We start from the raw sequence: 16,287 nt of genomic DNA, 5'->3' as shown, positions 1-16,287 counted from the left end.
CTGTGTTGCTCTAATTAATTTAGATCTCCAGGGTAGAGGCTGACTGAATTTCAGTTTTGGTGCCAAAATTGTCCTAAAATCCATATTCATTCCTGTTTTGGCTGAAAATGCCAGTGTGTTTATGGTTGAATCTGAAACAGTGCTCTGTACCCTGAAACAGGTGCAACCCTGATTCCCTCCATCACACTCCTCCCCCCTCCCCAAGCCTACCTTGCAATCGTAACTGGTTTAATGGTGCATCGAGGCCAGAGTTGATTCCCAGTTGCTTTTCTACTCATGCAGTTTCAGTTGTCAAATGGCTATTGTGACCTCTAGACTAATTTCTTCCTCCTCCTGTGTTCTTCATGCTTTCTACTTGGACTTGCGAGGGTAATGTTTGGTAAAAGGTATGGGACTTGATGTACCCCTTTTTCTATGTGGTTTACACAGTCAAAGCGGTTTACATGAGGCAATAAAGTGTTAAGTGACTTCTCAGAGTTGCAAGAAGCTGCAGTGGGAATTGAACTCACAGGCTCAGGGTGCCAAGGCAGCTGCTCTAACCACTAAGCCACTCCTCCACTGCCTTCACTTTAGAATCATTGTATCTGTATTAATAGACTGATTAAATTTCAAAATGAGCTGTGCTTATGATTATATTTTAACTTATGTACATTTTTACAGTTCCAGGTTTTCATTTGGAGTGGAAGTAGTGCAAATATTAACGTTTCTTTCTTTTTTCTATTTACAGAATTATCTTTCTGGTGTGATCTGTGTGATGAGATTATCACCTATGATTCCGAAGCTCAAGCTAGATTCTGTATTTAGTCTGCTAAGTAGATATACTGCAGGTATAAGGTACACAGTGGATCTTCACTCTGTACAGAAACACCACTCCCAGGCTTCCCTTGGAGAGGATGATGATACAAATCAGTCAGTGTCTTCTATTGAGGATGATTTTGTCACTGCCTTTGAACATTTAGAAGAAGACGACCCCTCAACTCCATGTGATAACGCAAGTAAGTTGGTTTTTTTTCTCTTGAGCTGTGTAGACGGTTTGTAGAAATGTAGCTTAGTGAATAACTGTAAAAAATGACCAAATTGTTTCATCCAGTTTGCTGTGCTTTGGATAAATGTACATAGTATCCATATGTAATTTTAACATAAACCTTCTTGCCCCTATATCTCTTATTTGAACCTTTAACTCTCTTCTGCCAGTGATCCCATATATGTCGCAAGCTTGGTAGTAATAGCCTCCACTGGTAAGCTATTTCAAGCTTTATCTTTCTCTCTGATTCTTACGTGTAATCCAGCACTCATGTGTTTGAATCAAGACTATTGTTCAAAACTTCAATAAATGTACAGAGGCCAGATGTTGTAATAATGCCAGCTGTATTTCTTTCTTCCTTGGAATTGACTACTTTACACTGATGTAATCAATCCTAGTAGCTCTGATGCACAGCAGTCTCCAATCCAAGCCCGCTGTGCCACAATGTTGAGCATTCTGGGGTGAACCAGGAGCACAACCTGGAATTTATACAATGTAGTAATTAAAAGATCAGAAATATACATATATGTGAAATCTTGCAGTCAAATTATTATATAATCTTGCAGTCAAATTTATATTATATAATCAAATATTTTTTTATTCTTCTTTTTTTTTGGAAATCATGTTTATTGAGGTCTATCAGAGTAACAAAGGGCATATATGACAGCAGTAATTCTAGTGCAATAGGTGCGTCATTCTGGATGGACAGGCAATATCCACATGCTCATGAACCATGCAGAAGGAATCCATTCTAGCTTTTGAATCCCTCCTCCTTCACTAGAGGACTCTGCTGCCCCCTTAAGTTTTTCCTTCTGCACAAGAGCGTAACGAGTCTTTCTGATCTGCTCTGTATATTTCTTTATTTCTTTCTGGGATTTTTTGCACATTTTTGGTGCTCAGAGTTCCCCCTCGTCACAGGTTCAGCTCTGCCTGCATGGAAGAGAAGCAGACTGAGGTCTGGAGCTCACAAGCCAATCCCTGTTGGCCAGCCTACAGAAACTTTTCTGGAGCTCATGGTCTGTTCCCCTTCTAGCATTGCTCACCTGCTATGATGCAGGGGCTTGAGCAAAGGCTGTCAGGCACAAATAGGGGGCTCAGGGAGCTCTGCAGGGTGCTGGCTGCATTTTGTCTCCCCTTTTCATGTCCGTGGGGGTTCAAGGCTCAGTCAGACACCGATTAGACTGGCAGCCAAAGATTCAGCATTGGAGGAGTAGTCCGCTTGAGGCAGTGATTTCTTCTCCCATTTCCAGCTTTCTTAGAAGCTGAGGCAGGCGGCAGCACATTTTCAGCACAGGTCGCAGTGAGTGAGGATAGCTTTGTAGGAGATTCCTCCTCCCTTAGCAGACTTCCTTTCAAGGGACTGGACAATCTTATGGCCAGCATATCAGATTGGCAGCTGAAATCTCTACCTGAAAGTAAACAGCGATCCTCTAGAGGCTCCGGTCAGTCTAATTTTCATGGCTCCAGGCGCTTTCGACAGTACTTGGGTAGAGCCTCCTCTCGGAGATCCTTCCAGGGAGCCAGACAGATTCACAAGTCCCAGGGAGAGCCAAGCCTTGTTCTGCTCCAACCTTCAAGAAAGCACAATGATGCCAGGTCTGGAGCAGTTCTCCTAAAGAAATGTCTGGAGCAGTTCTCCTAAAAAAAAGGAGGATGGCTCTTAGAGTATGCGGAGGCCTGGGTGCAGGTCTTGTCAGACTGTTGGTTGCTGGAGATCATTAAGAGTGGTTACAAGCTCGAATTCGCACAGCCCCTAATGGACTGGTTTGTGGACTCCCTGGTGGTATGACCAGAGAAAGCAAGCAATGTTGTGGTTACAGTCCAGAGGCTGTTAGATATTCAGGCCATAGATTTGGGCTCGGGCAGATACCCCATATACGCCGTCATGCCTAAAAAAGGCTCAGACGTTTGGCGACCCATTCTGGATCTTACACACGTCAATGCAGCATCGTGGTCTTGTCTGTTTAGATGGTCCCTGTTCGAAAGAGCTTACAGTTTTCTTTGTGACTCTGTACAGTGCTATGTATGTCTGGTAGCACTATAGATTATAATTAATAGTAGTAGTAATAGAAAGTGCTGCGCTTTCGCACAGAGACAGTTCAATCAGTCATAGCAGCGGTGGCACTGGGGAAATTTCTAGCCTCGCTGGATTTGATGGAGACCTACCTGTATGTTCCCATCTTCCAGAAATACACAAAGTTCCTGAGATTTCATGTCCTGAAAAATCATTACCAGTTGTCTCTTTCCTATGGGCTGGCAACAGCTTCTTGCACATTTACCAAGATGATGGTGGTGGTAGCTGCCCATCTACGCAAGACGAGATTGTAGGTTCATCCATATCTGGATGACTAGCTGATCAGAGCTCCGTCATTCCCAATAGGAGAACAAGCAGTGGCCATGTGGGCCAGGTCCTGCAGAGCCTAGGCTGGATAGTGAATTTCCAAAACTGCCAACGATTCTGTCCCATTCCCTGGGAGTCTTCAACACAGCAGAAGGTCGTGCATGCAGACAGAAACTTTGCATACATATAACAAGCATGTTGATCAAACCAGCTCCGCCCACATTGCACTACCTCCAATTGCTAGGTTCCATGACAGCTACAATAGATGTGGTCCCAGGGGTGAAAGCTCACATGCATCCTCTCCAGAGCATGTTATTATCAAGATGGTGACCTCACTTGGATTCCTCAGATTTCTCTGCTATGGACTCCAGAAGCTGGGCCGTCCACAGGTCCACTGGTGGCTCCGTCCACAGGTGTTATCAAGGGGCATGCCTCTCAGAATAGCCTCATGGGTAATTGTGACAACAGATGCTAGCCTGTTTTAGCTGGAGGACTTACTGCAACGGACCCCTGACCCAGGGGCTTTAGTCAGCCTCCTAAAGGAAGTGTTTGATCAACAGATTGAAACTTCATGTCATTTAATTTGCAGAAAAATACTGAAGGGGTAACAAACTCAACCACTATGTTGTTACTGTTTGCAGAGGCTGGAGAAGCCTGGAAGGGCAAGTGGTCTGAGTCTGCTCAGACAATGCTACTGCAGTGGCATATGTCAATCTCCAGAGAAGCACAACTGAGTTTGGAGATCTACTTACTATTCACGTGGGTGGAGTTTCATCTTCAGGTGCTTTTAGCAGTGCATGTAACAGGAGTAGTCGATGTCCAAGCCGATTTTCCTCAGCAGACAGGCACTGGATCCAGGAAATGGATGCTGTCTGCAGCATCCTTCCAATCCATTGTTCGACACTGGGGCCACCCAACATTCAGTCTGATGGCTACAACAAGAAGGTGGACCAATTTCTTCAGTCGAAGATCCAAGCCCAGAAGTGCAGGTTCAGGCGCTCTGGTCCAGCCATGACTGAAGAGTGAGCTCTTGTATGTGTTTTCTCCGTGGCCTATGATAGGCCAGCTCCTCCACAGGATTGCAAGCCATCAAGTAACAGTCATTCTCATGACTCTAGATTGTCCCCACAAATCTAGTGCGTCTTCAGAGGGGCACAAGTGTCGGACTGCGAGTACAGCCGAACCTTCTTTCTCAGGGACCAGTAGTCATAGAATATCTGGATCGCTTTGCTCTCACATTATGGCTCTTAAGCACATAGCGTGCAAGGGATATTCAGAGGTGGTTATTGCTACTCTGCTCAGAGCCAAAAAGCCTATAGTAGTTTCTGCTTATGCTAAGGCATGAGAAACTTTCCAGTACTGGTGCATTAAAGAGAAGGCAGAGCCTTTCTCTGCTCCGATCTTCATAGTGTTAGCCTTCCTTCATGCTGGCATTGATGAGAGGCTTACATTGGCGTCCCTCAGAGTCCAAGTGGCGGGACTCTCTTATTTCAGGGCTCAAAATCATAAAGCTTCATTGATATTTATTCTGGACATAGATTCTTAAAGGGGACACTGAGGCTTAGGCCACTGGTAAAACACCCATTTCCATTGTGGAACTTTTAACATGATTTTGCAAGGCCTCAGTCAGACTCTTTACGAGCTACTGAAGGAAGCATCCTTGATGGATCTAACACTCAAGACGGTTTTTCTTGTGGCTATTACCTCAGCAAGAAGAGTCATGAAACTACAGGCTTGCTTTTGCAGAGAGCCTGTCCTCAATTTTCACAGAGGCCAGATTTTCTTTTCATACAGTTCCATCCTTTTTGCAGAAGGTTGTTTTGGTTTTCCATGTCAATCAGGAGGTCAGGTTGCCGGCATTCCAGTCCACAGGTTTGAGGAAGAATGACCAGATTCTGAAAAAGTTGAATGTGAGAAAGATGCTTCTGTGATAGCCTGAGCTCATTAGTGACCTCAAGATATCTGACCATCTTTATGTGCTAACTAGTCAGGCTAGATGTGGTGCAGCGGCTTCCCGAGGCCATGATTTCCAGATAGATCCATAGGGTCATTTCATCAGCATATATTGTCTGTGGAAAATAATAGTCACCAGTCTCTGTAAAGATGCATTCAACTAGAAGCATGGCTTCTTTGTGGGAGGAAGCTAGGGCGGCCTCTCCTGAGGAGATTTCTAGGGCATTGACTTGGTCCACTGTACATACATTTTCCAAGTTCTGTAGAGTGGGTGTAGCGGCAAGAGAGGACTCTGCCTTTGTGTCCTCAGTGTTATGAGCCAGTGCAGTGGTTGCGCCCTAGGTTTCTGAGACTGCTTTTGTACGTCCCATCTGTCCAGAATGACATACCTATTGCACTAGAAAAAGAGATTAGGTTCTTATCTTGCTCGTAATATCTTTTCTAGTAGATAAGTATCATTCTGGAGCCCCGCCTTGTCGGTTATCTCCTGCGCATGCCTACTGTCTCAATCAGAAAGTTCAAGTCCACACAGAAATTTGGATGTCAGTCAGACCTTAAGGGTATAAAGAATAATCTGTTGCTGTATCACATTGGGATAATACTTGAGCTCCATAAATGTTTCTGTTTGGCATGATTGTTTTAATGTTTTGCCTGTTTAATGGCAATGTTTTAACATGTTTGTTATATTTTCAGAGCAGAAAAGAGTTGTAATTAAGGGCGTTTCTCCGTATTCCTCTTTCATATGTGTTTCTATATTGAGCTATCACCTGCTTTGATACAAACTGAAGGGGGCAGCAGAAACCTCTGGTGAAGGAGGAGGGATTGAAAAGCTGGATTGGATTCCTTCAGATGGCTCATGTGCATGGGAATATTACCCGTCCATCCAGAATAACATGCTATCTACTAGAAAAGATATTAGCAAGGTAAGAACCTAATCTCTTTTTTGTAACACTGGTTCCCAAAATTGTCTATATGTTTTATAGGACAGTTACAGTGAATGTGCATAATATATTTACATGATTCAGGTCTAAGAACCAGGTTAATTTGCATGTTATAGTCTACAAACCAAGATTGTTTAGTCCACAAGGATCAAAGTCTATTTACTTGTATTTATTTTTTATTTTTAGGTTCAAACTGTGGCACATCAAGAAATCAGCGTGATGCTGCTTCACAGACAATCCAGCATCATTGTTCAGAAGATGCTGGCTCAAAGATTATTGTGAGCTCCTTGTGTCAGAAATCTGCCAAATCTGCTGCTTCTGTGACCAGCATCATGGGAATTAAAAAATGTTCTTCCTCTGTGAAAAGTTCAGTCACAACTTTAATTTCTGACTCCTGGAAACAGAAAAGTTTCTATAGGCCTTGCTGTTCATCTGATCAAGTATCGTGTATGATACCCAAGACAATGTTTCCATCTTCTCCTGCTGAATCATCTGAATCTGATTGTTCAAGCCCAAGTCCTATCATTTTTTTAGATGAAGAGGGCTATCAAAAAAGCTTAAAGGCCAAGCTTGAACTACCTAATATTCCAGTAGTAAAAGACGGTATTGAAGACTCTGATTCAGAATTAAGTGAATTTTTTGATAGTTTTGACCAATTTGATGATATAGAACTCTGTCTAGATAGTACTTATAAGCTTATTAAGGAGCCCATCTTGGGTAATCCACCTCAAAAGAGAAAGTTTGCACAAGAGAAGCCATATTCAACTACTACTATGAATCCTCCGAATTTTAAGTTTGATTGTCCCACACTGCCAGCTAATGTAAGAAAACCAACTCCTCGTAAATTAGAATCTCCATATAGTAGTGCCTGTGACGTTACAGACTCCCCTCGACCAGTGAAATCATCTAATGAAGACACTGGAACTTTATTCAGCCCCATTAGATCATCTGCTTTCAGCCCTTTGGGCAGCTGTGTCACTGACCACGCCTACCAAATAGATACCTGCAAGGAAGGAATAAGGAAAAATGATTGTACTTTTTATAATACTTTCTCAGATAGTTTTGCAAATAGTGTTTCTTTTGAAATACTTGATTCTGTCCTTCATTCACAGACTACATCTGTACAGAAGCATAAAGGAGACATTTCCTGCCGTGGGCAGGCTACATCAAAAAACGAGGCGAAAGCTGTGAAACTCAAACGCAAGTCTTTTGGCAAAGAAACTGACAGGAAGGCCAAGTTCAAACATAAACCACTAATGATTAAAAGCGGCATACAGAAATTTGCTGCAGATCTAGTTGAAAAAAGTTTTGGCAGTGCATTTAAAGAATTACAAAAGGGCGTTTCCTCGTGCACTAGTGCCTTGTGCCACCTCGCTGCAAAGTTGACCTCATCAGTTTTTCAGATGGCTTTTTATGAGATTGGTAGGAGGCGTGCATTCTTACTGAAACAACATGCCATTAATGGCCTGGCTAATTTTTTGGTGGGTGAAGCCATGTCGGGTGCCCTTAGAGAGTTGCAGTACGTAAAGAAGCAAATATTCACCAATACAGTCACACGCTTTGCTGCAGACCTTGCTGAGGAGCTCGTTTTTGAAGGGATTATGGAAGTATGCCAGTTTTCTCATCCACCTACCCCCAGTACTTCTCAGTGTCAGGGCTTTGAGTATGGAGACCCAGTAGTCCGATCATATGCTAAAGATTTGTCGGAGTCGGTGATTCAGGAAGCATTTATTGAATTGTCCCAGGCTGATGTGACATTTACGACACAAGCAGCAATTAGCGTTTCTGTGGATAACGTAAAGTATGTGAGTGCAGAAAATATGTTGCAGTCAACTCAGACCTCCAACACATTCTCCAATTTTCAAGACAGAGTGATAATAGCACCAAATCTGCTACAAGAATCGGAAAAAGAATGTACCATACAGCAAGCTTTGTTCTTTACTACTGGTATTGTTAGTTCTATTCCAGTGCCTCCAGCAGGAAGGGTTCTTTGCCAACCACAGACTATGTTTCATGTTCAGAAGACAGCACAAAGGACTCATCCATTAGCTGACAGCTTCAATACTTGTAACAATTCCATGCAAAATCCAGATTTTGTAGTAAGAAAGAACGAGGAAGTAGAGTCTTCTCTAAGAAACATATATCTGAATTCTGAAAGGCAGATTGTTGAAAATAGTCAACAATATTTTCATAAACCAAAAACCAAGGATTTTAGTGTGAATAACAGTACAGAATCAAACAAGCATGCAGTCTTCAAAGATTACTCTGGCACAATGTTGGATATTGTTGTAAGTGAGGCTTATGAAGTAATAAGGTCATCCAAGGTGACAAAAACAGTAGAAGAATATGCAGATTGTTTGACTAGAAAAATAGTACCTCCAGCGGTGCCTCATTCTCAGATTCTAGATGAGAGAGCATTAAAAAATCACGTCGCTGATCATTTGGCCAAACGTATTGTAAAATGTTCAACTACTGAAACCAAATCAAAGTTGCCCAATGTATGTCAGCCTGTAATATCTGTTGAGAATTTATATCCTTCTGCAATCAACTGGAATACAAAACCAACTGGTGCAATTAATAAACTAGAATCAGAAAAACAGGATACTGTATCTTCAGCCTTGCAGCAGCAGCAACAAATGCAACTCAAGCTTTCCATCTTTCCAGTGCCCTCTTCTCAGGATTCATTTACGACAGCAAGAGATTGTGCCCAGGAACGTAAAAATCATGAAGTAGACATGCTTTGCTCAAATACTCTTTTTGGTTCAAATGTGAATCTAAAGAGTTTAAATGCAGAAGGATTTATTGATGCATCAAGCTATTCAGTAAAATGTTTACATAAACCTATACAAAATAGTGATTACCAAAATACTAAAATGGCTTCATTTGACCAAGAGAACTGGAATCCTCATATAAATGGCATTTCTTCCACTATGTTTAGCTGTGGAGATTTTTTGCAAATAGATAAGTCAAACACCAGTGGCACAAATTCTACTGTTGTACCTAATGCACCTCCATCTACACCATATCCAGTCAGCTCTGAGTGGAATTTGAAGAAGTTAACAAAAAAACTCAAGGGAGCATTAGCAAAGGAATTTGCCCCTGCCACTCCACCTTCCACACCTCACACTCCATCTGTTACAGGCTTGTATGACACAGAGCATGACTCAGTCCCAAAAGAAGAATTTATTTTGAAGCTTATGAGGTCTCTTTCTGAGGAAGTTGAAAGTAGTAAAGCTGAAGAACATTCTGGAAGAATAAGTGAGGCAATTAAGAGGTCTGAAAAAACAGTAAACTATGCTGATCGTTTAGCCAGCAGCATCATTACAATGGCAACTGAAATGGCTGCTTTCTACTTAGATGACAAAGTTGTACTAGGAAACAGTGATGAGAAATATTCAGTGTTGAGATTCTTGAATGAGAGATGGGGCTATCCTACTTGTATGAAAAATATCTCAGAAGAAACTCTAAATTCACTGTGGAATTATGCAGGTGATTTGGCTGGGGACGTCATCAGTGATGCTAAGAAAATGTTAAACCTGAGCCATTGTAAACTGTTGAGGCTGAAAAAAGTTAATGGTCACATTGACTGTTTTTATTTCAGAAAAAAAAGCAAAGAATGTAGGCCAAAAGAGAGGTTTTGTGCAATGACAGATCAGTGGCCCAGAGAGGTAGACTTGTCTGTACTTTCTTTACCTTCGAGTTTATGCACAGCGGGCCTTATATCGAAATACCCAAGTTGTGAGAGTGTGACAGAAGAGTATGCAGATCACATTATTCGAGTCCTGAAAAAAGAAGGTGCTAATAGTGATTTAATAATGGATCAATATGCTGGCAGGCTTGCTTACAGATCTATAAAATCGGGTCTGCAGCAAGCTGCCAGGAAAATCAAACTGAACTACAATAAAAGAGTATTTCCTGTAAGGTGCTCGCAAGGAAATGCCAAGTATCAAACTTTGAGGCTGTTCAATAAACAGAACAACCAAGAAATTGATGCCAAAAGGCAAATCTTGAGTGGCATTGCTCACCACTGTGAGGATCTAGCCTGTGAGAACAACAGTGTATCCAGAGAGGAATGTGGAGATCTGTTTCATTTTGCAGAATCTCTTGCTCACACCATAACACGCGATGTCAGGAGAAAATTTAAAATGTCAGCAGTTTGCCTACCAAAATCCCTTACAGATTCTTGTCTGTATCGGAAATCAAACTTTACTGAAGTAGCTGGAGATATTGTTAAGACCACATTTTCTAAAACTCTTGTCCCTTTATCTGAAAGAAATAAACTGTATCATAGCACAGGCAGTTTAAATGAATATAGTCCCAACGAGGGTCTTATTCAAACCATAGAGCAGTATGCTAGAAAGGTTGTCGATGACGCTTTAGAAATGAGTTTTGAAACTGTTAATCTTCAAGCTACTGACAGAAGAAAAAGTATAGATAGATTTTTGTATGCTGAGAAGTTATCACGGCTTTCCGAGACAGAATGCAGGTATTGCAGCATAAAGGACCAACCATATTCTGCTGGAGCTTTGTGTCCCTACCTGACAGGGCAGGACTCCTCCTCTAGACTTAAGAAACTTTCTAAGTCAAAGCATGGCAGCCTTGCTCAAAAGTCTAGAATATTTCACTTTGAGATGCCCAAAATTCACATTGATCTGGAGCAGAGGGCAGTATTTGCCGAAAGGCTAGTAAATGCAGCGATTGGGAAAGTGGAGCGAGAACTGAGCAATACCAGCTTGGCTGCTGATAGTGGCATTGGACAAGATGGGATTAGCTTTGCTGAAAGTCTTACTACAGAAATAATGACATCAGCTATGACAAACATTGGCCAAGCTGTTAACATAAGGTATGTATGACTTTTTTTTTTTTCTTTCGTTTGTGGTTTACTTTGCCACATAACAACTTAATGCTGTTTTGTCTATAAACTCAGATCAGGGCTGCCCAAGTCCGGTCCTCGAGGTCTACTGGTAGGCCAGGTTTTCTGGATATTCACAATGAATATGCATGAGAGAGCTTTGCCTGCACTGCCTTCTTGGTATGCAAATCTCTCTCATTGTGGATATCCTGAAAACCTGGCCTACCAGTAGATCTCAAGGACTGGACTTATTATTTTTTTTTTTAACGTTCTTTATTCATTTTCAAATTGAACAGCAAGTGCACAAAAGAATATTCTATACAAGTTATTTCACAATAGCACATTGATCTCTACCACATAATATTCTAGTAAATATAATAACCTTTCCTGGTGGTTTATAGGGTCACTAAGATCCTCTCACAAAATACAGGTCCTACAACTGTAGTTACAGCCAAAGTACACAAAAATGGATTACTAATGAATCAAAGAGAATTAATAAACTAAAAAGTGTGGAGGGTTTTCACATGGTGCATAATTAAGCAATTAAGTTGTGGCATTTTGCCGATGAATGCAGTTAAGGTGATGGTTTTAAAATAGGTAAAGAAATGTTTCTGGTAGAAAAGTCTATAAAACATTATTAGCCAGATAAACCTGGGAGAGGATTCTGCATGTTCTTTCTACCTAAAACTAGCAGGTCCTTATAGAATTAGCCCCATGCTGTCTTAGCCTTATTCTCACTTAGGGGAAGATTCTCAAAACTTTGCAGTAAAAACTGATGGGCTGATGTCGTAGCCGTTCTTGTAACGATTTAAAAAAAAAAAGTCATTCTCCAAAAATAGCACATGTAAATGAGGTTCGTGAAGCATAGGCTCGCTAAATTTACTTGGGATGCGTCACTGGTGGTAGCTGGGGGAGAATGGCGCAGTGGTTAAAGCTATAGCCTCAGCACCCTGGGGTTGTGGGTTCAAACCCACACTGCTCCTTGTGATCCTGGGCAAGTCACTTATCCCCCCATTGCCCCAGGTACACTAGATAGATTGTGAGCCCACCAGGACAGACAGGGAAAAATGCTTTAGTACCTGAATAAACTCATGTAAACCATTCTGAGCTCTCCTGGGAGAACGGTATAGAAAATTGAATGAATAAATAAATAAATGTGCAGAATACACCCACATAAAACAAAAACCCCAAATCAAAGATCGGCAAGAGAGATGCCCACTTTCCTGCTGCATTGCACAACCTCCCAACACCCTCTAGTATTGGGAGAGTTGCCCGCTCTCTCCCTCAGTTGCCCCCCCCCCCACAGTGAGAGAAATGCCCACTCTCTCCTGCTGTTGACTGACCGCCCCTCCATACATAAGAACATAAGAACATAAGAAGTTGCCTCCACTGGGTCAGACCAGAGGTCCATCCTGCCCAGCGGTCCGCTCCCGCGGCGGCCCATCAGGTCCGCGACCTGTGAAGTGGTTACTGACCAATTCAATAACCTACCTCAAGTTCTATCTGTACCCCTCTATCCCCTTATCCTCCAGGAACCTATCCAAACCTTTCTTGAACCCCTGTACAGAGTTCTGGCTTATCACCTCCTCTGGAAGCTTGTTCCATGTGTCCACCACCCTCTGGGTGAAAAAGAACTTCCTAGCATTTGTTCTAAACCTGTCCCCTTTCAATTTCTCCGAGTGACCCCTAGTGCTTGTGGCTCCCCACAGTTTGAAGAATCTGTTCTTATTCACTTTCTCTATGCCCTTTAGGATTTTGAAAGTTTCTATCATGTCCCCTCTAAGTCTCCTCTTCTCCAGGGAGAACAGCCCCAGCTTTTTTAACCTGTCAGCGTATGAGAAATTTTCCATACCTTTTATCAGTTTAGTCGCCCTCCTCTGCACTCCCTCGAGTACCGCCATATCCTTTTTGAGGTACGGCGACCAGTATTGAACACAGTACTCCAGGTGCGGGCGCACCATTGCGCGATACAGCGGCATGATGACTTCCTTTGTCCTGGTTGTGATACCTTTTTTGATGATGCCCAGCATTCTATTTGCTTTCTTTGAGGCTGTCGCACACTGTGCCGATGGTTTCAGTGATGTGTCAACCATAACTCCCAGATCCCTTTCAAGGTTACTCACCCCTAGCTGTGTTCCCCCCATTTTGTAGCTGAACATCGGGTTCTTTTTCCCTACATGCATGACTTTGCATTTCTCTACGTTAAAACTCATTTGCCACTTATTTGCCCAGTCTACCAGTCTCGTTAGGTCCCTTTGCAGGTTTTCACAGTCTTCTGTGTTCCTAACCCTGCTGCAGAGTTTGGTGTCATCAGCAAATTTGATAACCTCACATTTTGTCCCGGTCTCCAGATCATCAATAAATATATTAAACAATAGAGGTCCCAGCACCGACCCCTGTGGAACTCGGCTCGTGACCCATTGCCAGTCTGAATATTGGCCCTTTATTCCAACCCTCTGTTTCCTGCCTGCCAACCAGTGTTTGATCCATCGGTAGATATCTCCTTGCACCCCGTGGTTCCACAGCTTTTTTAATAGCCGTTCGTGAGGTACCTTGTCGAAGGCTTTTTGGAAGTCAAGGTAAATGATGTCTATGGATTCCCCCTTATCTATCTGGTTGTTTATTCCCTCGAAGAAGTAAAGCAAGTTTGTGAGGCATGACCTTCCCTTGCAGAAGCCATGCTGGCTCGCCTTCAGTTGTCCATTTTTTTCTATGTGTTCGCAGATTGTGTCCTTTATCATTGCTTCCATCATCTTTCCCGGAACCGAGGTCAAGCTCACAGGCCTGTAGTTTCCCGGGTCACCCCTTGATCCCTTCTTAAAGATGGGCGTGACATTTGCTATTTTCCAGTCTTCTGGGATCTCTCCAGTTTTTAGGGAGAGGTTACATATTTGGCGGAGTGTCTCTGCTATTTCGTTTTTCAGTTCTTTTAGTACCCTTGGGTGGATGCCGTCCGGGCCTGGTGATTTGTCGCTCTTCAGTCTATCTATCTGTCTGAGGACCTCCTCTTTGCTTACCTCTAGTTGTACCAGTTTTTCGTCGTGTTCCCCGTTTATAATCACCTCGGGTTCTGGGATATTGGATGTGTCCTCTCTGGTGAAGACTGACGAGAAGAATTTGTTTAACCTGTCAGCTATCTCTTTTTCCTCCTTTATCGCTCCTTTCCTGTCTCCGTCGTCCAGTGGTCCCACTTCCTCTCTGGCTGGTTGTTTCCCTTTGACATACTTGAAGAAGGGTTTGAAGTTTCTTGCTTCTCCTGCCAGTCTTTCCTCATATTCTCTCTTTGCTTTCCTGACCTCTCGATGACATTCTTTCTGGTGCCTTTTGTGCTCTTCCTGGTTCTCCTTTGTTGGTTCTTTTTTCCTTATTCAGGAAGTCTGGCTGGAGGGATGGCTACCTGTTCCAGCCGGTAGGCCCGCTGTTTTGCCTGCCTCTTACAAAATTGCAGACTTTCCCCTTCCTGGTGCATCCGAGGATGCACCAGGGAAGGGCCTAAGGCTATGATTGACCCAATTTGCCTTAGTCCCCTTCCTGGTGCATCCTAGGATACACTGGGAAAGGGAAGATCCATCATTTTGTAAGAGGCAGGCCTGCCTCTTGCCAGACTGGTCCACTGGCCAGACTTCCTGAATAAGGTAGGGAAGGGCACAGGGGGAGTTGGGGGGGGGTTGGTGGCAGGAGAGAGTGGACATCTCTCCTGCTATGAGGGGATAGAGTCGGGAGGGGGGGGTGTTGGTGGAGGTTGGGTAATTGAGAGAGAGTGAGCATCTCTCCCACTGGTGGGGGGAGGGTGTAGCACTGTCGGGTGATTGTGCGACTCGGCAGAAGAGAATAGGCATCTCTCCTGCCGATCTTCAGTTTGTTTATTTTAATTGGGGGGGGGGCTGAGCTATCAAACATTACTTTCCTGTTGGTGCATGAGCCAATCGGCGCTTAGGCGCTGATCAAAAAGTAATAGGCCGCAAATGTGGAGCAACCACTGCTAGAACAGTGGTTCCCAACCCTGTCCTGGAGGACCAGCAGGCCAGTCGGGTTTTCAGGCTAGTCCTAATGAATATGCATGAGAGAAATTTGCATATAATGGAAGTGACAGGCAAGCAGATGTGCTCCATGCATATTCATTAGGGCTGTCCTGAATACCCGATTGGCCTGATGGTCCTCCAGGACAGGGTTGGGAACCACTGTGCTAGAAAACTCAGAAAAGACCACGGTAAGCCATTTTGATAATCTGCCGCTAAAATATATGAGAATCTGGCCCTTATTGTTATGAGAGTTAGAAAAAAGACAGGAAAAAATTATTAGGCACTCCTTGATTGTAAGAGAGAGAAAATATTGCTGGGCAAACAAAAGGGTCTCAGAGCACAACAGACTATAGCTATAATATATCAAAATAGCTTTTGTATCCATTTGCCTAAGTGACTTTACATCTTGATATTGTGTTTTGATGAGGCGTAAATCTGTGTCTGGAATAGTGGCTGTCTGTTTATGAGCATTTGGGCACACAGTTATTAAAAAGGGTCATTTTTGCATGTAAAGTAATGTAATTGGCAAATAATTAGTGATGAATGCCAATAATTGGCATTAACGAGCACTAATTTCTATAGCGCTACCAAACACACACAGCGCTGTACAGAGTCACAAAGAGTAAGAAAACAGTCCCTGCTCCAAAGAGCTTACAATCTAAACAGGCAAGACAGACAAACAAGATGTCATGGATTCAGTTAAGGGGAATGGTTAATCAGCTGGCTGGGATGGAAGGCAGAGGAGTAGGGTTAAGGATTAAAAGCTGTTTCAAAAAGGTGGGTTTTCAGTCTGCTTTTAAACAAGGGAAGGGGCATAAGAATTGCCGCTGCTGGGTCAGACCAATGGTCCATCCTGCCCAGCAGTCCGCTCACGCGGCAGCCCCCAAGTCAAAGACCAGTGCTCTAAAATGAGTCCAGCCTCGCCTGCGTACGGCCCAGTTTAGCAGGAACTTGTCCAGCTTAGTCTTGAAACCCTGGAGGGTGTTTCCCCTACAACAGACTCCGGCAGCTAGATGAAAGGACCGAAGTCTGGAATTGGCAGTGGAGGAGAAGGGTAACGTTAAGAGCGACTTATCTGAGGAACAGAATTCTCTGGGAGGTGTATAAGGAGAGAGAAGCGAGGAGAGATATTGAGGGGCAGCAGAATGGAACAC

General features: G+C 43.2%; 1 protein-coding gene across 4 annotated transcripts in view; it reads left to right on the top strand.

Moving 5' to 3' along the window:
- The window catches only part of AKAP11 (A-kinase anchoring protein 11), an 83,490-nt gene that overhangs the window by 19,580 nt on the left and 47,623 nt on the right, over window positions 1-16,287 (top strand). For all 4 annotated transcript variants that reach the window (XM_033949835.1, XM_033949833.1, XM_033949834.1 and 1 more), the window contains exons 6-7: window positions 728-995; window positions 6,446-11,102. In XM_033949835.1, coding sequence (XP_033805726.1) covers window positions 728-995; window positions 6,446-11,102 — 4,925 coding nt within the window. The remainder of the gene's footprint in view (window positions 1-727; window positions 996-6,445; window positions 11,103-16,287) is intronic.

Source organism: Geotrypetes seraphini, chromosome 6 (genome assembly GCF_902459505.1).
Source record: "Geotrypetes seraphini chromosome 6, aGeoSer1.1, whole genome shotgun sequence".
Taxonomy (NCBI): Eukaryota; Metazoa; Chordata; class Amphibia; order Gymnophiona; family Dermophiidae; genus Geotrypetes; species Geotrypetes seraphini.
The sequence above is the reverse complement of the archived record's forward strand: the minus strand, read 5'-3'. Positions and strand labels throughout refer to the sequence as shown.